This window comes from Sebastes umbrosus, chromosome 7 (assembly GCF_015220745.1).
Source record: "Sebastes umbrosus isolate fSebUmb1 chromosome 7, fSebUmb1.pri, whole genome shotgun sequence".
Lineage (NCBI taxonomy): Eukaryota > Metazoa > Chordata > Actinopteri > Perciformes > Sebastidae > Sebastes > Sebastes umbrosus.
The window spans coordinates 5,407,566-5,430,484 of record NC_051275.1 but is presented as its reverse complement, the minus strand read 5'-3'; the positions used below and the strand labels follow the sequence as shown (position 1 = coordinate 5,430,484).

General features: G+C 37.2%; 1 protein-coding gene across 7 annotated transcripts in view; it reads right to left on the bottom strand.

Moving 5' to 3' along the window:
* Positions 1-18,629, bottom strand: part of LOC119490839 (serine/threonine-protein kinase DCLK1-like) — a 31,147-nt gene extending 12,518 nt beyond the window's left edge. Inside the window, exons 1-16 of one of the 7 annotated variants that reach the window (XM_037774347.1) lie at positions 17,799-18,022; positions 17,018-17,390; positions 16,436-16,782; positions 7,599-7,698; positions 6,476-6,592; positions 6,202-6,296; positions 5,170-5,257; positions 4,889-5,058; positions 4,362-4,481; positions 3,933-4,079; positions 3,044-3,177; positions 2,793-2,870; positions 2,554-2,650; positions 2,333-2,413; positions 2,101-2,214; positions 1,196-1,269 (exon numbers count right to left, since the gene is read on the bottom strand). In XM_037774347.1, coding sequence (XP_037630275.1) covers positions 1,196-1,269; positions 2,101-2,214; positions 2,333-2,413; positions 2,554-2,650; positions 2,793-2,870; positions 3,044-3,177; positions 3,933-4,079; positions 4,362-4,481; positions 4,889-5,058; positions 5,170-5,257; positions 6,202-6,296; positions 6,476-6,592; positions 7,599-7,698; positions 16,436-16,782; positions 17,018-17,378 — 2,123 coding nt within the window. In that variant the 5' untranslated portion in view covers positions 17,379-17,390; positions 17,799-18,022. Of the gene's footprint in view, positions 1-713; positions 1,270-2,100; positions 2,215-2,332; positions 2,414-2,553; positions 2,651-2,792; positions 2,871-3,043; positions 3,178-3,932; positions 4,080-4,361; positions 4,482-4,888; positions 5,059-5,169; positions 5,258-6,201; positions 6,297-6,475; positions 6,593-6,612; positions 6,755-7,598; positions 7,699-16,435; positions 16,783-17,017; positions 17,391-17,798; positions 18,030-18,491 lie in introns of those variants that run through there. The other 6 variants (XM_037774344.1, XM_037774342.1, XM_037774345.1 and 3 more) reach the window with 6 other exon arrangements.
* Positions 18,630-22,919: the final 4,290 nt, after the last annotated feature.

Genomic DNA, 22,919 nt, shown 5'->3' with positions numbered 1-22,919 from the left:
TACTATTTAATTACTTTTTATGACATTTTTTGCGACATACATACTATAACTTTTTAATGACATTTTTATGACGTACTATACTATGATTTTTATGACCTTTTTGGTGACATACTTAACTATAACTTTTTTTCAACATTTTTATGGCACACTATACTATGATGTTTTTAGTGACTTTTATATTGCATACTATATACAATGACTTTTTCATGACATTTTAATGGCATACTTTACTATGACTTTATGCCATACTATATATTATTACTTTTTTATGACATTTTTATGGCATACTATACTATGCCTTTTTTATGAAATAATATAGTATGACATTTTTTATGACATACTTAAGTATGACATTTTTCATGGCATACTTTACTATGCCTTTCTATGGCATTTTAATGGCATAATATACTATGACATTATTACTTTTCTTTTGGGACCTACTATAGTATGATTTTTTTTGTGGCATATTATATTCAGATTTTTTTCATGGCATACTTATGGCATACATATATATTATGACTTTTTAATTGACATTTTTCTATGGCGTACTATACTATGACTTTTTAATGAAATATAATACTATGACTTTTCTTGACATTTTTCGTGACATTTTAATGGTATACTAGACTATGATTTCTTATGACTTTTTTGACATACTGTACTATGACTACTTATTGTGACCTACTTTTTTGTGACACTTTATTCAGAATTTATTCATGGCATACTATACCAAGACTTTTATTGACATTTTAATGGTATATTATGACTTTTTATTACATTTTTTTGTGACATACTATAGTATGAGATTTTTTTATGGCATACTATACTATGACTTTTTTGTGACATTTTATGACATAATATACTGACTTTTTTTTAAATCACATACTATACTAAGATTTTTTTAATACTTAACATGAACCCTCAAATGCAGTAGGCAATACAGATGCATAACTTTTCCATGCAGAATAAGTAAATAGCATGGTGAACTGCACGACTAGGCAAGAGGAAACAGCCACAGCACTAGTGAGATGAACAAACGTGATGAGGTGATGAATTTGATGAGGTAAATAAAGGACGAGGTGTGAAAAGGGCTTCATTGAGGGGCAATGGGTCAAGCCCTTTGGGGGGTGGGAAATGAAGACTGCCAGCACTTTGCTATGGAAATACTGCATATTGGCACTATGCTGTGTCATACCTTATCCAGTACAATCCTGGATGCTGGTAGTGGTCCAAAGACCCTGACCTCTGGATGGTAAAGTCCTGGTCCAACTGAGCAGAGAGAGATGAGCGCAACTCAGAGGATCACCTTGAACTCAAAGCATCACTGACCTGGTTAGCTTTAAGGTGCACAGCTCTAAACTTCTGTTATAAATGCTGTATTAGGAAGGAAAAAAACTGGCACTGGTAAATGTCACCGTCAACTGACATGCCGTGAACTGTCAGAGAATTATTTCCATTTGACAACTGACAACTGAGTGCTTGGCTTACCTGCAAAGTCAATTAAAAGACTAGATACAAGTAATGTAGAGGAATGCAACTGATCCCCCCATCCTGCACCCCCACAAACCAGCTCAGCTTTGGAACTATTTAAGAAATCATATCTGCCTAAACCTAGTCATTGTAGGCCAACCTTGTTATTTATAAGATCTCCTAATGACAGTGCTGACAGTTCTTCTAAAAGAGGAGGATGAGAGGCCAGAGCACACACAGGAAGACCAGGCAGCAAGAAGCAGATGGATGAACCGATGTATACACAGAATAAAGCCGAGGTCAATAAATTATAAATCACAAAATAAAAAAGATGGATAATGGATTAATTTGTTTTGCAAAAGCATACAATGTCTGAACATTAACTGAACAACAACTGAATTTAAAAGCATCCAAAGGATAAAGATAAAAAGCTTTTGCACACTTAAGCAGTTAAGCAGCAGGCGCATATGAGGAACTCTGGTTCAAAATTCTGTTTTTCAATTTTGAATGACATCCAAAGCATCATCGCAAGAGCACATTACATTTTTTTTAAGAAGAGCCAAAATGTGATGTACTGATGCAGGGTTGCATGCAATGTCTGTGTGTGGAGGGGTGCAGATCAGTGCTTACTGTAATGACTGACACTCCTGCTGTGGTGCTGTTGAGCTTGGGCCCAGTGTTGAAGTGCTTCTTGATCTTCCCAGACACAGGCAGCTGGTGCTCGTTCTCTGACACACCATCATCCTGCAAAATACGAAGAACAAAGCTTTAAAAACTCTGCCTGCTGTATCATACTGCACCCTTTCTCAGCAGTGCACAGGTGATTTTGGTGAAAGGACTGTCTTTAAAATGCTGAACTTACATTGACCCAGCCGTGATCGAGCACCTGTACAGCAGTGTATCTCTGATCCACCTCTACCTGCAGCATCCCAGTGATCAGAGACTAAATAAAGACAGGTTACATTATTATACTGGATACTCATGACTAACATGAGACACCACAGCAACACATCTCTGACAGATTCTTGTGTTTCACACGGAGCATAACGATTGCAGATGAGGAGAGCACTTCCAGACACAAACCTTGGCAGTCTCAGACACATTGTCCCAGTATGGTGCAGGGAAATCAAGCTGGCCCCTCAAAAGCTGTTCAAGGAGAGCCTCCTGATCTTCATCACTGCTGTAAAAAATAAAACAGGTATTCTATAAAGCTCAAAATAAGTTCTACATAGTCTATAATGTGATGGCATACAATAGACAATTCGATTGTGGTTAAAACATCATACTTATCAACATTAACCTCCTGATACAGGAGCACATACCCTCGGAAAGGAGGAAAGCCACACAACAGTATGTAAGTGATGACACCAGCTGCCCAAATGTCAACCTTGAGGCCATACCTGTAATTGAAGAGGAAGATACCAGGTATCAGAGAGACTAAGCAGATCTGCAGGTAGCAATAGACCACAAGAATTACAGTAGCAGTTTTTGACCAGGATAATGGTCATTTTCCCCCACTGTCTTTCACAGCAAATGCCTGACTATCATGTCTCAGATGATGACCCTGACTTACCCGGTCTCTGCAACAATCTCTGGTGCAACATAGGTGGGGGTGCCACACACAGTATAGAGGGGCCCGTTGACGACGGTAGCCAAGCCAAAATCACCTAGCTTCAGAGACTTACTACCATCCTGGTGTTCAAACACCTGTGAAACACACAATAAAGGACAGTGAGAAACGGCAGCAAAAAGCTTGCCAATTAATACTCATCGCTGCGGTAAAGATTCCATCAATGAGCTCGAAGTGATAAGTAAAAAAAGACGGTTTTGGAAAAGTACAGGAAAAGAACAACAATGCAAAAACAGATGGCCTCTCTATAGAAGAAAATGTGTGGAGATGTTTGCTTAAATCATCATGTGACTATAATGTAACAAATGCCAAGACAAAAAAAATTTAAAAAATGCAGTTGTGACTGAGTTCAATTGCAATTGAGGTATGCATCTTGTTTTAATCTCAGGCTTTTATTTTGCTGATGTGAATGAATTTACTGCATTAATTCAATTCAGAAATTGAAAATGAAGTCTTCTGCTTATAAAAATGCATTTAAGAGTTAATAGATTAGAGCTAATTTAGATCTAGGTCAGACTTTACAGAGGGGCTGTTAGAAATGTGAGTTACAAATGACCATAGTGATATAATGATACAATAAATACCTTGTGGAGTTGTGTGCAGTAATTTAATTTCATAATTGTATTTATTTATCCTATGCCATGCCTTTATGCATGTGTAATTGTTAGTTGTTAGTGCAAGCTTGTGCATACGAACTTTGGAGAAAAGTGACAGGGGGAACGGAAAAGGGGGATTAATAGGGAACATGGACCGATGAGGTTTGAAGATGGGAAGCTTTTACAATGTAGCTCCGCTCACTGCCACTACAGAATCTTTGTAGAGTCATACTTACCAACAGGTTTTCTGGTTTTATGTCTCTGTGGACAATATTGAGGCCGTGCAGGTACTTGATGGCACTTGCCAGATTGAACAGCATACAGCTGGCGTCTCGCTCTGTGTATTTGCTTGAGGAGGTGATAGCATCAAAGAGATCGCCCCCCTACAGAAAGAGTATTTGGGATATAAAAGAGTACCGGTTGCTAGTTTTCAACTATGTTAAAGGGTTGGTGCACCTTTATCCATTAACAGGAATCAGGTAAAATCCATTTTTATAGACTAATATAAAATGGTTACAAAATAGACATTTAGCAAAAGAATTAAAAAAAATAGTTTAGAGAGAACAAAACTTATTAGTAAAAAAATTCACAATGTGCCCTAAAATGACTTTTACTTTATTTAAGTTTGAAGTTTCTTCGTAAAGCAATTAAAAAATGTTACGTACCTTAACCAACTCCATTACAAGATAGAGCTCACTATAGGTGTCCATTTCCTCAATTAAAAGTACAATATTGGGATGTTTCACACGCCGAAGGATTGACACTTCACTCTGGATCATGTGCTCCTGGGTAATAATGGAAATGTAATCAAAACGAAGGAAAATCTCTAAACACTGTATCGTAAAAACAATGTATACACATACATCAATGGTGTGAGACTGTGGAGCCTCCTTTTCAGTCATTTCAGAGCAAATATAAAAGACAAACCAGTTTCAGAAATATCTTAGAAATTTGGAATGTCAGTTGAAATAACTCATAACTGTTAACACTACTTAATTAGGTTCATCTGATGGTGTTATTAAAACATAAAAAAGAAAATAATTTTAGAGGAGATAGCACCATCTGCTGACTAATTAAGAAAATAAAGAAATTGAGCATCCAAAACAGAAAATATTTTACACTTTTTGATACTGAATTAGACCAAACTTGGTGGTGTGATAATTGAAGTCAGCACATGTAGAGGCAGACTCACCTTTCCCCTGCATTTATCTTTGCTGATGATCTTCAGAGCATACTGTCTTCCAGTGGATCTCTCCACACACTCTCGGACCACGGCAAAGTTTCCGTCCCCTAAAGTCCTCCCCACTTTGTACCTCTCTGCTATGGACGCAGGGACTGAGGGGTACTCATCCACTGGCTCAGCTGTGGAGCAAATCAAAAGAAGATCTATAAGGTAAAGGTATGAACAGCAACCTATACATTACTTGCAAACAATCTTTTTCCACTATGTTTATGTCTTTTGCAGTGTCTTACCTTCACTGCTAGGCCCATCTCCTTCATCCATTGAGCTGCAAACCTTGGTAGAAGCTAAAGAGAGTGAAGAGCCACTGTGCTGAGATCCCTAGAAAGAAGAGACAGCCATGGAGTGAGAACAAAAGACACACCGAGGCACTTGTCTTACACAAACTTCAGAGAAGGCAAAGCTTGTAAAAATGTGATTACAGCCAGCTTACACAAAGCCTATTGGTTCCAGTCTGCAGGCCTTGTGTATGCAGTTTGAGATTAGATAGAAATAAATAAAGCGTGGTGAAATATTATACTAACCTTTCCACCAGAATAAAGACTGGCATGTGGTTCCAAAAGGGATTGTGAGAAAAATAATATCCTCCACCACAGCCACAATACCAACCCCAGCCAGCCTTATGATTAATTAATGATCGTATCACGGATAACTGGATTTCTCTCCAGTGTCGACTGTGCAGTCTCAAAACTTGGCTTGTCCTCCCCAGATCTATGATAATCTCAGCAAAAATGTGCCGCTGCAGCATGGATGACATTTCATTCAAAAGATAGCTCTAAAGCATCATAATACATGTACAAACACAGCCTGTGTTTGTCGAGGGACATGAGGTTAGGGTGATTTTTCTTCCTGAACTCAAACATGTTGTTTCTGAGGTGGTATTTACATCTGTACACCTGTGTACACAGACCTGCGATCACCTATGCCATCTTTTTAAGATATCTCAGTAACAAACACTAGTAGTTTTTCCAGTCACATTACTATGCAACAAAAACAAACAAGGTTAATAATGTATAGCTATTGGAGGCTCACACATATCTGCTAGGCAATATTCTGAAGGTGAGAAATTTACCAAATGTATTCCCATCAATAAAGTACAAAGTTTCTGTTTAATTTCATGTCACTAGAATACTTTTAAATATTATTCATTGATGAAGAGAATTGTTGAACTCTTTCCGAAAGCTTCTCTGGTATGATGTATGACATCATACAAAATAAATCTTTACGACATTAACTTATTTAAAAGGAACATCAATTGTTATTACCCGTCGTCGTCGGAGGCTAGCTGGACTGGTTGGAGAGGGGCTTGGAGACTTCCCAGATCGAGGTGTGGACAGCTGACTGCCTGCAGTGCCATTAGCTATTGGTACATTATAATTGGAAACAAACAATCAGCTTAATGATGAAATACTGCAGGATAGACCAAAATGTACTTTATACATAGAACACTGTGTGAAGCTTGAGAACAACACATTTGCTTTTGTTTCTTTGTGTCAAGACATACCACACACACACACACACACACACACACACTCTTACCTGAACTAGTGGATGAAGGAGACTTGCTTCTACGGGACAGCCCACCACATCTTGGGGAAGAGAGACCATGCCCGGAGGGGAGCCGGCCATATGATGCAGACTTTGCCACCCTGCACTCTATAAAGAAAGAAAAAATATAAAAAGGTTTTTCTTAGGTAATACTAGGCTACCTTATTCTACCATTTTCAGTCAGCTTTGAGTCTGTTCCTCTGAGGCACCGCCATCACTGTTGTTATCATCCTTGGTATTCTTTGGCTTCTTCCCAGCAGTGTTGTGTGTCTGTGTTAGTTTCAGAATAATGTTATGTTTGTAAAAGAAAAAACACAGTCACTGAACAAGAGCTATAAGTACTAGGGACACACAAAAGGTGTGTAAGTACCACACAACATCATTAATATAAACTATTTTCTTTCGGGTACAGCAGCCTAAAAACCACAAAGCCAAAGTATGAGTGATGGCATCCTCCGTATTCTGACCTACACATTTGTCAAACACACGCGCACACACACTTTATACCACAACTTTAAACTAGGTCAAGGGAATGATATATCCTTCATATCATCTGTATTCAATGTGAAGCAAATTTGTATTTCATTCCAACTGTCTCCTCACCAACAACTGCAAGCATAAATACTGTGCTAAAGCTGTAACACCACTCCACTAAAGTTTTTCTGCCACCATTTCATTCATAAGCGGTCTTTATAAATGGAAGTTTGGCAATCTGATCTCCAGTATATGGCATCATACTGTCCTGTTCGGTTTGATAAAGTCTGACCGCTACATTTTAAACACAAAGATTTGTAGTGAAAAAACTCGACATGGTACAAAATAGCACCAACACCTCATACTGTATATTAGTAGTGCTTCTAACAGTATGAACAGTAGCAGTAGCCAAAATAGACAAACTTGCAAGAAGCACTTCAATAATAGTTCCACATGTTTGGCATATTCAGTATTTACTTGCCCACAAAAGGAGGATGGTTTAATAAAAATCTATTCACAGTATCACAAGGCAATGGCACGCCTAGCCACAGTGAGCAAACAACATAAAACCCAGCAAGCGTTAGCGCTATGCTTTCCCCACTGAGCAATCCAAGTCTCATATAAATGAAATAACACTTACCAGTTTCATCCAAGTTGAAGTCATCCTGATAACGGAACTTCTCAGGGCCACAGGCAAAGAATATATCATCATCCCCAAAAAAGTCCTGAAGGCAGGAAACCTGGTGAAGATGAAAAGGTTTCTCTCAGTTATAGTACAAAAACAAATTAAATAAGTAATGTGTACTGTCCCCAGTGATACTGTACATAATAGTAATTCAAAAGACAGTACTGTTGTCTTGAAATACCTGACACATACTAACACAAATCTATCAAATGAACAATCTAGAAAGCTATATAAGTGGAGGTATTATTTTTCAAACAGCGTACAGACCCACACACTGACACAGGCTCCAAATTTAATGGAGCATCTTGTAAGAGATTCAGTAACATTTCAGTGTGTGAAGGCAGTGACCAACTCCCTCTGAAACACATCCCGAGAGTCATAGTTTTCAGACAGCATATTATATTATCATGATGGCAACAATGACTTCCATATCAAATATATTGAATGACATGTGCCGGCTCACGCCCACATATGCAACATGATCCCTTCAAAAAGAGAATTGAAAATATACATTTTAGTGACCTGATTAAATCTGTAATTACGATTAGAAATTATATTGCGTTTCCACCAATGCTTATGATGCAAATTGACTTAATACATACAGTATATACTGTACATTTACTGTATATAATCAAGACTAAGACTAACTTAAACAGGACATCGCAACAATTTATTATATTAAATAATATGTCATATTTGTGCATTCAAAGGATACAGTGAATACAGTTTACTCTACAGCAAATATAGTATACACACAGTACTAGATATTCTAAGTCAAAGGACACAGGTCCACACAAAGACACCATAAACATTACTGTGGCTTTTGAGATAACTCTTAAATTACTTATTTTTAACCTAGCCCTATCATGATTTGTCATATTTGGGAAAACCTGCTCGTTTTTCAAATCTAGATTATATAAATGTCAGTACAGTACATATCTATTTCAGGTCATCTCAGTGTACAAGAGAGAAATCCATGAAAGAACAACCACTGGATTAAAGCTAGAGGACTGCAGTTGAGCAGACAGGCTGTATGTGGCCAAGGTACAAAGGGAAAATAAATGCTACAGTATGTGCAGCATATGAATAATGGAATTAACATTTCTTTCTACTGGTGTATCAGCCTGGTCGCATATGAGCATGTATCTAGGGTAATTACTAAGAAAGGAAAAGCTGCTTTTAAACCTGTTGGATTTTATTCAGTACAGTCTATGACAATGGTGTTTCCATCCCTTGTGAGAGATTAAGTAAATTGCCCTCTATTGTTTTGGACTATTCAATGTAAAATCATGTTAAAACATACTTTAAACAGCAGTCATCCATTCAGGAAGCCAATCGACACGGCCAATCGAACAAAGACACAATGAGCATATTGTTCCTCAAATGTAAGCATTTATACAGTTCATTCGATCTTTTGGCCCAAACTGATTCCACAAAATAAGCCTAAAATCTTTGAAATTGTAATAAATTTGTATACGGTAGGAAGTTAAATATTACCTTTGATGTTTAGGAACTTTTGTTAAAATACATGGTTACCATAAATCCTTTAATCTCAATAATAACAGAGAGAAATATAAATTATAATCGTTTTCACTTTTCTACAAAGAGAAACTAGATGACTGAGTTGATGCATTTGCTGCTCTCATTAAAACAGAAGCCCATCACAGCGGATGCAGTGTCATAAATAAATGAAGATGCTGATGGAGTCCTGACCTTCTCCTCAAAAGGGTTATTGATGTGCTTAACTACAGCAGTGCGCCAGGGAATGTTTTCATTTCCTCTACAGAAGGATGGACTCAGCAAAAATTCTATCAACAAAATGCGATCCATTATTGATATTAGTTATTAAGCGGACATTTATCTTGTCTTGAATAAACTGTTAAATTACATGTACCGGATTAGAAATTATAGATTTATGAATGATGGGTTTTGTTAAATGTTGCTATTGATTAAAACAAACAATGCAAGTAGTACTCAGAAAGTGCAGATTGTCAGTTAAGACACAATGATTGCGTCCTTACAATGGAGTTGAGGGCAAAAAAGTTTATAAAACCGAAATGTGAAAAATCAAAACAACCAATTGCAAACATCTAATATGTACATACATTATTAATTGTCTCATCATTAAGAACCATGGAGAGTTCAGCAGGAGTCTAATAAAAATACTTAAGTGCTTAGACCGAGCAAAGAAGGACAGACAAGAAAGCCACCACAGTCCGTCAACCCGGCTGCCCTTTAACCATATATTAAATGTTAGGTTTTCTTCCGCCTTAGTTATGAATGTGAAAATATTCTGGTATTCATTGTTCAAATTGCAGATTATTTTGAAAGAAATATATTTATTAAAATGGTCAATAATTAAGGGAATATAGTATAGCTTTGATATTCTTTATCCAAAATATTGAAATGCTGGATTATCCACCAAACAAATGGATTGGAAGTACTTTTTCTGCAGGTTACAGATAAACCAAACAGCCAAAGGTCATTCTGCCATGAAATCTTCTAATAAAAATTGAGCACAGAGGGGGGTTTAATATGGTCATTTTCTCTGCAGATAGCCCCCTCTGACAGCCCCAGCCCCCCACCCCTCCTCCAAGAGTGTGAGATCCCAAAGGGAGGAGAGCTGCACAGCCGTTGCCAAGGAGACCAGACAGAATCACAGCTGAGTTTGAGACGATGAGAGGGACACGGTTGCTTTAAGATTCCCTGTCAGATTCTATCATGAGCATTGGACAGTACAAACTGCAGACAATAGAACAATGTCACCATCAGTCTACGCAAGACGGAGTAACATAGAACACCTTGTCACTATGAAGACGTGGGTTGAAATCTGGCTTCAGACCTTTGGTGAATGTCATCCCCTATAACTCACAATTTCGCTCTTAAACTGTCTAATAACAACAAATAATGGCCAAAAGTTTAAAGCTGGATAATAAGCAATCTGAGTAGAAAGAGGTGACATAGTTCCACAATAGGCTCAGAGATCTAATCAATGGTGCACACCCTATTAACAACAAAAGTGTAAAAATGACAAAATATAGATTGTTTCATGTAAGGTCTTGAGCCCCTCTTTATCTTTTATATGTAACATTTAAATAACACACATTCAATTAATATTAATCATCTGAAATACTAGGAAATAGGAAACCTCAAACTTATAATGGAGCAGCATATCTAGGGCAATCATGACTGTGTTGCTTTATATCGATTACTTATGCCTGCTGGCTCAGTGACACAGCAGCTCCATCAGGCCTACCATCCCCCTAATGCCCGCACACACCCTCCTTGCAGTCCTGGAGCATCCTGTGCAAATATTGATCGCCAGGTTTTTATCTGTGTGTTGCTTGTGAAGAAAACACAATGGGAGGTATGCATGCTTTAGAAGCTAATCAATCGGAGCCATGGTAAAGACGATAGATTTAACACAAGACACAAAATGGTAATAAAACCAGCTCTACCAGTGGACAGGTGGAGCTCTCCAGGGTGCTGAATCTCCCCTTTGAAGTGCAAGACAGAACACAGCAGCGTCACTCAGCATGTCAGCGAGAAACATGACTCATCTTCACATGCTATTTTCAAATGGTTCTAGTTTAATCTACATGAACTGCCCTTATGCACAGTTTGAGAGCATGCTTTACTTTTTTATTTTACACTGTAGGAATAAGAACGTCCAGTAGAAAGAGGAGGGTATGTAAACTAGTATATTCACAGACAAACATCATCCAATATTCAAATTGTGTCTGCTGCAGAATTCTGTGACATAACTGCATTTGCTGCAAAGACAGATTAGAGTAATTGCTGCGTTAAAAATTGCAAGTCAGCACTATGAAGACGTCCATAAGGACATATTAAGGCACACATGAGCCATAACACCAGCCCCCACATTTTCAGTATTCCTAATCACAATGTCCTAGTCTTGAGTTTCTATATTTAGCCCTTAGTAGTTCTACCAGTGTCTGACTTTGGCAGCAGAAAAAGGTTTGTATCACCATAACATGGGAAATGTCATGAAATGTTAGTAGACTTTGAAATACAGCATAACATGATATTATGTGTCAACATATGTAAAATATATGTTAAATTGCCAAGAAATGATCATGAAGTAGGATTGTCATTAACTGTAATTAAAATGATTTAACAATGTTAAATTGAATTAATGCAGATCCTAAATTTCCTATAAACATATCTCACAGTACTCATTTGAAATGCTGTAAAGTTTCTGCTGTATTCTAATTAAAGTAATACAGCAACTTCCAGTTTAACTCCAGCATAATTCGTAGCCTCCCAGAACAAAAACAAGAAAACAGAAAAATTCTTCTCTACACCAAATGCAGAACACTGAGCAAGTCCTTGTTCTGTGTTTAACAGCCAAGTCACAGCAGTAGGTGAGAGGAAAGCCAGACAGCCTCCCTATCTCCTTCATCCGTCTTTCTCCCTTTTAGTTACAGTGAAAGATTTAAAAATAGCATTTGCAGCAGTTTGAGCATACTTTATTCCATCAACAGCAAAAACGTAATAGTTACTTACTAGTAATAATATTTTTTTTTACATTAAATAACAAGAAAATCACTATAATATACAAGTCACTATGCATTTGCACCAGAAGGTAGTTAGTATTTCTATTGTTAATATTTTAAATACCATCTCTGCCAGGTCTCCTAAAACAAAAATGTTTATGTTTATGTCACTGAACTGGAGGAAAACATCATTTGATCATCATTTTAAATCGCTTTGTGAAATACAATTGACTTTATAAATATGGCCAATATGCATCATGCAGAAAAGCCATCTGTGGTATGAGCAGAGACTAAAAGACATTCATTGTGGGCACACACAGGCCAAACCAGGAAATGGCAGAGTCAAGGTCAACATGAAGAAATAAAATGGAAAACCTACATTTAAGGTTTTGCTCTCTGGCACATAGGGCACCATAAATGTCATAACCAGTACCACTTCCACTCTGTATCTAGTTTCTAAAGCATGAATGGGCCATTTACCATATCTACGGATACATTATTTTACCATGGAGAACTAAGCCTCTGCTTTCGTGCATTGATGTCAAGCCAGGCTCTATCCTCGGGTGGCTATGTTGACATCTATTTCAACAAGAAGTGTTGACTCTAAAACACAGAAGTTAGCGGTGTACATAATACAATTAGAGTGCAGCAGAGCCATATCCATTACAGCGGGGATTGGAATCCCATGGCCTAAGTCTACTCAGACGTACTCCGTCATGCAAATCATTTTCTCTGCTCCATCCCACACACACAACAGCAGGATTGCACCAGGCAATGGCATGTTACTTGCCTCAAAGGACCTTGTCTACAGATTGTCTTTTCCTCTGTTGCTTTCTCTCCACCTTATATGTTTGTGCTACTTTCAGTGTGAACAATGTTTTATAAATCATCAGTCATCTGAGGTTTATCAAATGCAGCCAAAGACCATTAACTTGGCAGTGCCCATTTGGCCAAGGATCACAGCCATCAAGCAGAGCCACCCGCTAAGCAGATCCACTAATAGAAACATGAATCATGAGTCTAAAATAAATGTGAATAAACAGAAATCCTCTGTCCATTACTTTTGCAGTAGAAGAATCAAGAGGGATAAATGTGACTGAATGAGAATATCATCAGAAATTATAATATTAATGTCAAAGCTGCAGCAAATACACTGATACAAAAAAATACATAACAAGCAGTTATACCATTTTAAGTAAATACATAGGCTAATCTGGTGGTTGTGTTCATAAAACAAACTTGCTAGAATGAATTGTTTCCACAGAATGTCATTGTCTCAGGACCAGCAGCACAAGCAGGTCATTTACCAAAGGTTAAACACCCATGAAAACGGGCCCTTTGATGCCAACGGGTGCTTATTTGGCCATCTGGAGTCCCAACATGACAAAAAGTACAAAAAGCAGGTAAACTAGAGCACAGAGCTGCACTGCCAAGCACATAACACAACAGCTTATTAGGAAAGCATTGATGAGATCGAAACCACCAAAACTGAATAAGCAACGACACCTGGTAAATACCTGATGTGAGAGACAAATGCAGAACCATAGAAAGAAATTCTAATGTTTCACGTAGCATACAAGATGGACATTTATCTTTGATCTATTGCAATTTTATGTCCATTTATGCTAAGCTAAACAATCTGTATTCCTAAAATAATTTAGAGGATTTGTGAAGGCAGATTTGTTTGTTGGTATGAAAATCCCCAACTGTTCCCTCTAAACACCCCTACAGAATGGGTCCTATCCAGGGATTATATCTGAGCCATGTGCTCCATCTTGCCGCCATGTGTATCAAAAAGGCTGACAGACCAAGCACTGCATCTATGAACCCTCTCACACTACACCTACAGTCCTGACATCACTACTGCACTGCTCTGCCGCAGAGGCTGTTCCTTAGCAACCAGCTCAGGAAACCATGTCACCATAGAAACCATCAGAGGAAGAAAAAAAAGAAATTCATAATATTTTGTGATGAGGATGCTAATGTAGAGTGCAGGTGATAGAGTTTATGAATAGGTTTACAATAGTTAAAGAGCTGATTATTTCTGTGGGATGTTTTGTAACTAATTTGCTCAGTCAGCTTTATGTGCAGTTGCCACATAAGTTATCCATTCATATTAACCCATACAGGCCCACATCCCCTGTAATTGTGATCATATTTAGAATAATAATTAATGTATGCTTACAATGTAGTGTGAAATATTGCACTTGCTCCAAGATGTCACCAAAGTATAATAATGGCTCCTGTCCAGAAAGCTCAATTCAATGTACACATATATATGTATATAAAATCCAAGCAGCTTGTTATTTAGGTGTGTCTATTACTAACTCAATAAGTGAATCCACTGTAACCATTCAATGAGATGGAGTCCTAGAAACCCATTTCTTGTAATACATTTAGCAAATATTCCCAGTTGACTGGCTGTGTCTCTCTGTGGGTAAGGAAGCAATTCTCAGAGACATGATTAACAGAGGAAAAGTTCTATTTCTTCTAAAACCTCAAAATGCACTCACTATGTTAGATAAACTCAGCCTGGGTTGAAGGAAATGTGTACCAAGTCTGCCTTATGTGCAGTGTGCTGATGTAAGATTCCTATGCGAGATACAGTATCAACAGCAGAATACCAGTCTCCCCAACTAAATGTATCTAGGTACTGCACACAGCCAAGCTATGAACAGATAAGCAAAGGTCATGCCAGTCTCCTTTGACTTCTATCCTATAATTAATATATCAATGGTGGGAAAGTGGTGTAATATAATGGCACTCTCTCTCAGGTATAGAGCACTTAAGGTTGTCCTGGCTGCTTTGTTCCATGACTTTCAAATACAAACATCCAGTCCAAAAGCTTTCATTTGAAATAAGCATACTACAAATTAGAATATGGGCTATATATTAATATTATTATTATTATTATTATTATATATTAACTAGCAGTAGCACTGCTATGCAAGCTACTGAAGGTACACTGAATGTATACACTGGCTGATTTTGCTTTGTAATGATTGTAACAGTGAATAAAGACCCACCCAGCTTTACAGGAACAGTGTTTTTTCCTTAATTTCATTGTCTTCTGTCTCAATCACCAGGTGATGTGGTGGTTCACTTTAACACTGTGATCTGTAGGCTTTAGATTCTATCTTTTTAACCCGTTTTCGCTGCTGAATTAGTTTGACATCCTGAAATATCCTCCAAACGCATATTGGAAATCCTTCTCTCTGAAATCGCCTTTTTCCAAAAATTAGCTAGATATTTATGCAGAGAGTGCAGTTAGTAACATTGTGGGCTCTATGCAGCTCTGACAGCTTGACAGAGTAGCAGCAGGGGGCGGGGCTTAGCAAAGGGTCAATTAGGTTTCTTTTTCAAAAATGCAGATTTACTACTGTTGGTTACAAATGTGCAAGCTGTACCAGCTTGTACCAACTGCTTCACCAAATGTTTCCTCTCTAAAGGAAGGAGAACAAGTAGAGAAGTAAAGGGAACACTGAAAGTCATACACAGACAAAGGTAGGGCTAAGTCCTATGTGACTTTCGGAAAGCAGATACGATTCCTTGGTAGACACTATATCACATAGTGGGCCTCATGCAGGAAGCGATATACAAACAAAATTCCTCTGATTTTTGCTTGTAAAATGTCTGGGATAAATAAATAATATTAACTATAAAAACCCTTGGATGATATTGCGTGGCTTACATTCTGCTCTTTGATGCTTTTCGACTTTCCTGAAAAAGTCAGTATTGACGTGCTGGAAAATCACATTTACTTTGTTAAAGTTTATTTAACAGTACCAGTAACAGTAGTAAAAATGGGATTCATCGTTCAGCACACCTGGGTAAGAGTAGATTTGGATGGTTAAGAATGTTTGGTGCATTTGGTGTTGACTTTGTCTCTTAAGATAAAATAAGAGTAACTTAAGAGAATGTTGCTGCATGAGGCCCTATGTTTCATACATGCATGTTATAGCTAGCTATACAACGTAATATGGGTTGTGTACTTCAGAAGATAGTAACATCACACACAGCTATGTGTATGTGTCATTCACCACAATGTATTACAATCTTATTTTTTCTTTTATATAAGTAATTGACAGTTTAGGCCTCTTTTCAATATAAAATTTGTTGTTGGTCAAAAAAAATTATAACAAAAAACAAATTATTTTATCTATCCATTGTGAAATGTAATTTATATCCTACGTACCCAACATGCTTTTAATATTAGAAGTCTGAAATATGTGAGGTTCCCAGAATCACCACTACAAATGATAATTTAACACTCACCATCTTGCCGTCAACAGTATATAGCCTTTTGACGGATCCAGAGTCCAGCTTGATGGCGTCTGTGACGTCAGTCATGACTTGCTCAAAGGAGTGTGCCGTCTTCTTGTTGAGCAAGATCCGCACAGCCTTGCGAGGCTTTACACCACTGCGGACAATGGTTACCAGTTTGGGCTTAATAAAGTCCTTGGTCTCTCTGTTTTCTGGGGATCCAGTCTTGGCGCTACCGAGGGAAGACGGGTCACGGATGGACAGAGCAGTCCTGGCACCAACTGCCCAGTTGGGATTTACATTCTTTGTGTAGTCCAGCATCTTGTAGGGCTCTATGGATGCACAAACATAGCTCTCCCCTGCAGAAGATCAAGGCACAATAAGAGATTTTCTATTTTCCCACGGATCACATGATAGTCTAACACTGGCTTATTCTGCTCTACAAGACTGAGGAAGTCATGCATTTTGTTTTGATCTAAATCAGCTATTAATATTGGTGGAGTTTGTGACTTAAGCTAATTGATCTCACATAACTCAATATAAAAATAAATTACCAAAAAAATAAACTTACAACAATTCAGGAACACTACTCACCTTCCACCAGCTGGTCCATGCTGGTGATCTTTGCTAACCCATCAACGGTATATATGGTCCGCACCCCTTGTGGCAAGTTGACATTATCTGACAGAGATCTTGTGAGGTCAGCCAGGAGTGCTTCTATAGACCTAAATCTATCCTGAGAAATGGCATACACAATCCCGTTGAAGTAGCGGTCCCCATTGCGGTAGAAACGAACCTTCTTGGCCTTCTTCTCTGAGGTCAGTGCTTGCAGTGTCCTGGTTCTGTACAGGCTGCAGTGAGCACTATGAGTGGGACTGGGAAGCCCATTCCCTCTTGAGCCCCTTCGGGTATATCTCTGAGCCTTGTCCCGCTCATCGAAGTGCTCCAGCTCCATGACTGTGCAGTGCTATTAAACCATAAATAATACAGAGCGAATGCTTACTATTTGAATAAGCCAACTTGAATTTATATAATACAATAGAGCAATTAGGCTCTCTGACAGTTGTTTACACTCCTGATACAGCATTGATGCAAGCTTTGATGCTGCTACTGCTGCTGCTGCTCATACACACATTATGAAGTAACATGTCACACCCATTTCATGCTCCCTGGTGTGTCTCAATTCAATCTTTACAGCAATGAAATTAACGTGCATTTGCAGCGGATAGTAAAACATCAACAGTATAAGCTGGTTAGCAATTTCAGCTGAAAACGTATTAATAGGTAAACAATAAATATATATAGCCTATAATACAGGGGGGAAAAAACTGTATAGAACATATGGATATTATTTTCCTGGTGCAATCTCTCTTACCTTTGAGGTCAGGACAGATGCAATAAAAGGTTTTTTTCTGTAAGCAGAACTTGTTTCAATGAATCATTTATTCATTTGACGCCTTCTAGATGAACCATGCGTCCCTTTGTTGCCCTGTGATGGTGCTCTGTCTTCCTGCTCGCCTGCCGTGTGTCTACTCTGCTGTGTGCTCGCATGCAGAGAGGAGGCAGGGCTGTAGCCGGTGTCCTCCACCCTCCTCCACCCTCCCCTCCCCTCCCCATCTCTACTCCTCCACTCTGCCATTGCAGTGATTTACATCGGACCGCTCGGGTGTCTGCACTCCGCGTGCACGTTGCTATTAAGAGCGCGCCCCCGCAGAAACCTCAATGCGTGTTTAGCTGAGCTATATGATGCGCGTTCACAATGACCTGCTTTAATAACTCATACTGTGATACTCAAGTACATATTAATAAAACAAATCCAATTATCGCCATTCACTAATTAGCACACAAGGGCAAGAAAGCGTTTAATTAGCTTAAAGCTACCACTCTAGTTTGTTTCTGGTTGGCTGGCAGCTGTTCCCCAAACATTAACCTTACTTTAGCACAACGCTAGCTAACTCATTTAGCAAACTGACTCTATGGGTTAAAGTGAAAACATACATATTAAATGAACAACAATTCACCTGCTCTCACATTAAATGTTCCATTTTGTGTAATTAAGTTAACTTACCACTTTCAATGATTACGTGAAGTTGGCGTCATTAACGTTAGTTAGCTAGTCTTCAGTTAATAAACTACGTCATTCACGTTAGTTAGCTAGTCTTCAGTTAATAAACTACGTCATTAACGTTAGTTAGCTAGTCTTCAGTTCATAAACTACGTCATTAACGTTAGTTAGCTAGTCTTCAGTTCATAAACTACGTCATTAACGTTAGTTAGCTAGTCTTCAGTTCATAAAGTAAGTCATTAACGTTAGTTAGCTAGTCTTCAGTTCATAAACTACGTCATTAACGTTAGTTAGCTAGTCTTCAGTTAATAAACTACGTCATTAACGTTAGTTAGCTAGTCTTCAGTTCATAAACTATGTCATTAACGTTAGTTAGCTAGTCTTCAGTTCATAAAGTAAGTCATTAACGTTAATTAGCTAGTCTTCAGTTCATAAAGTAAGTCATTAATGTTAGTTAGCTAATCTTCCGTTCATAAACTACGTCATTAACGTTAGTTAGCTAGTCTTCAGTTCATAAACTACGTCATTAACGTTAGTTAGCTAGTCTTCAGTTCATAAAGTAAGTCATTAACGTTAGTTAGCTAGTCTTCAGTTCATAAACTACGTCATTAACGTTAGTTAGCTAGTCTTCAGTTCATAAAGTAAGTCATTAACGTTAGTTAGCTAGTCTTCAGTTCATAAAGTAAGTCATTAACGTTACTTAGCTAGTCTTCCGTTCATAAACTACGTCATTAACGTTAGTTAGCTAGTCTTCCGTTCATAAACTACGTCATTAACGTTAGTTAGCTAGTCTTCAGTTCATAAAGTAAGTCATTAACGTTAGTTAGCTAGTCTTCAGTTCATAAAGTAAGTCATTAACGTTAGTTAGCTAGTCTTCAGTTCATAAAGTAAGTCATTAACGTTAGTTAGCTAGTCTTCAGTTCATAAAGTAAGTCATTAACGTTAGTTAGCTAATCTTCAGTTCATAAACTACGTCATTAACGTTAGTTAGCTAGTCTTCAGTTCATAAAGTAAGTCATTAACGTTAGTTAGCTAGTCTTCAGTTCATAAAGTAAGTCATTAACGTTAGTTAGCTAGTCTTCCGTTCATAAACTACGTCATTAACGTTAGTTAGCTAGTCTTCAGTTCATAAAGTAAGTCATTAACGTTAGTTAGCTAGTCTTCAGTTCACAAAGTAAGTCATTAACGTTAGTTAGCTAGTCTTCAGTTCACAAAGTAAGTCATTAACATTAGTTAGCTAGTCTTCAGTTCATAAAGTAAGTCATTAACATTAGTTAGCTAGTCTTCAGTTCATAAAGTAAGTCATTAACGTTAGTTAGCTAGTCTTCAGTTCATAAACTACATCATTAACGTTAGTTAGCTAGTCTTCAGTTCATAAAGTAAGTCATTAACGTTAGTTAGCTAGTCTTCAGTTCATAAAGTAAGTCATTAACGTTAGTTAGCTAGTCTTCAGTTCATAAACTACGTCATTAACGTTAGCTAGCTAGCCTTCAGTTCATAAACTACGTCATTAATGTTAGTTAGCTAGTCTTCAGTTCATAAAGTAAGTCATTAACGTTAGTTAGCTAGTCTTCAGTTCATAAACTACGTCATTAACGTTAGTTAGCTAGTCTTCAGTTCATAAAGTAAGTCATTAACGTTAGTTAGCTAGTCTTCAGTTCATAAAGTAAGTCATTAACGTTAGTTAGCTAGCCTTCAGTTCATAAACTACGTCATTAACGTTAGCTAGCTAGCCTTCAGTTCATAAACTACGTCATTAACGTTAGTTAGCTAGTCTTCAGTTCATAAACTACGTCATTAACGTTAGCTAGCTAGCCTTCAGTTCATAAACTACGTCATTAACGTTAGTTAGCTAGTCTTCAGTTCATAAAGTAAGTCATTAACGTTAGTTAGCTAGTCTTCAGTTCATAAAGTAAGTCATTAACGTTAGTTAGCTAGTCTTCAGTTCATAAACTACGTCATTAACGTTAGTTAGCTAGTCTTCAGTTCATAAAGTAAGTCATTAACGTTAGTTAGCTAGTCTTCAGTTCATAAACTACGTCATTAACGTTAGTTAGCTAGTCTTCAGTTCATAAAGTAAGTCATTAACGTTAGTTAGCTAGTCTTCAGTTCATAAACTACGTCATTAACGTTAGTTAGCTAGTCTTCAGTTCATAAAGTAAGTCATTAACGTTAGCTAGCTAGCCTTCAGTTCATAAAGTAAGTCATTAACGTTAGTTAGCTAGTCTTCAGTTCATAAAGTAAGTCATTAACGTTAGCTAGCTAGCCTTCAGTTCATAAAGTAAGTCATTAACGTTAGTTAGCTAGTCTTCAGTTCATAAAGTAAGTCATTAACGTTAGCTAGCTAGCCTTCAGTTCATAAAGTAAGTCATTAACGTTAGTTAGCTAGTCTTCAGTTCATAAAGTAAGTCATTAACGTTAGTTAGCTAGTCTTCAGTTCATAAAGTAAGTCATTAACGTTAGTTAGCTAGTCTTCAGTTCATAAAGTAAGTCATTAACGTTAGTTAGCTAGCCTTGAGTTCATAAACTACGTCATTAACGTTAGTTAGCTAGTCTTCAGTTCATAAAGTAAGTCATTAACGTTAGTTAGCTAGTCTTCAGTTCATAAAGTAAGTCATTAACGTTAGCTAGCTAGTCTTCAGTTCATAAAGTCATTAACGTTAGCTAGCTAGCCTTCAGTTCATAAAGTAAGTCATTAACGTTAGTTAGCTAGTCTTCAGTTCATAAAGTAAGTCATTAACGTAGTTAGCTAGTCTTCAGTTCATAAACTACGTCATTAACGTTAGTTAGCTAGTCTTCAGTTCATAAAGTAAGTCATTAACGTTAGTTAGCTAGTCTCAGTTCATAAAGTAAGTCATTAACGTTAGTTAGCTAGTCTTCAGTTCATAAAGTAAGTCATTAACGTTAGTTAGCTAGTCTTCAGTTCATAAAGTAAGTCATTAACGTTAGCTAGCTAGTCTTCAGTTCATAAAGTCATTAACGTTAGCTAGCTAGCCTTCAGTTCATAAAGTAAGTCATTAACGTTAGTTAGCTAGCCTTCAGTTCATAAAGTAAGTCATTAACGTTAGTTAGCTAGTCTTCAGTTCATAAACTACGTCATTAACGTTAGTTAGCTAGTCTTCAGTTAATAAAGTAAGTCATTAACGTTAGTTAGCTAGTCTTCAGTTCATAAAGTAAGTCATTAACGTTAGTTAGCTAGTCTTCAGTTCATAAAGTAAGTCATTAACGTTAGTTAGCTAGTCTTCAGTTCATAAAGTAAGTCATTAACGTTAGTTAGCTAGCCTTCAGTTCATAAAGTAAGTCATTAACGTTAGCTAGCTAGCCTTCAGTTCATAAAGTAAGTCATTAACGTTAGCTAGCTAGTCTTCAGTTCATAAAGTAAGTCATTAACGTTAGTTAGCTAGTCTTCAGTTCATAAACTACATCATTAACGTTAGTTAGCTAGTCTTCAGTTCATAAAGTAAGTCATTAACGTTAGTTAGCTAGTCTTCAGTTCATAAAGTAAGTCATTAACGTTAGTTAGCTAGTCTTCAGTTCATAAACTACGTCATTAACGTTAGCTAGCTAGCCTTCAGTTCATAAACTACGTCATTAATGTTAGTTAGCTAGTCTTCAGTTCATAAAGTAAGTCATTAACGTTAGTTAGCTAGTCTTCAGTTCATAAACTACGTCATTAACGTTAGTTAGCTAGTCTTCAGTTCATAAAGTAAGTCATTAACGTTAGTTAGCTAGTCTTCAGTTCATAAAGTAAGTCATTAACGTTAGTTAGCTAGTCTTCAGTTCATAAAGTAAGTCATTAACGTTAGTTAGCTAGCCTTCAGTTCATAAACTACGTCATTAACGTTAGCTAGCTAGCCTTCAGTTCATAAACTACGTCATTAACGTTAGTTAGCTAGTCTTCAGTTCATAAACTACGTCATTAACGTTAGCTAGCTAGCCTTCAGTTCATAAACTACGTCATTAATGTTAGTTAGCTAGTCTTCAGTTCATAAAGTAAGTCATTAACGTTAGTTAGCTAGTCTTCAGTTCATAAAGTAAGTCATTAACGTTAGTTAGCTAGTCTTCAGTTCATAAACTACGTCATTAACGTTAGTTAGCTAGTCTTCAGTTCATAAAGTAAGTCATTAACGTTAGTTTAGCTAGTCTTCAGTTCATAAACTACGTCATTAACGTTAGTTAGCTAGTCTTCAGTTCATAAAGTAAGTCATTAACGTTAGTTAGCTAGTCTTCAGTTCATAAACTACGTCATTAACATTAGTTAGCTAGTCTTCAGTTCATAAAGTAAGTCATTAACGTTAGTTAGCTAGCCTTCAGTTCATAAAGTAAGTCATTAACGTTAGTTAGCTAGTCTTCAGTTCATAAAGTAAGTCATTAACGTTAGCTAGCTAGCCTTCAGTTCATAAAGTAAGTCATTAACGTTAGTTAGCTAGT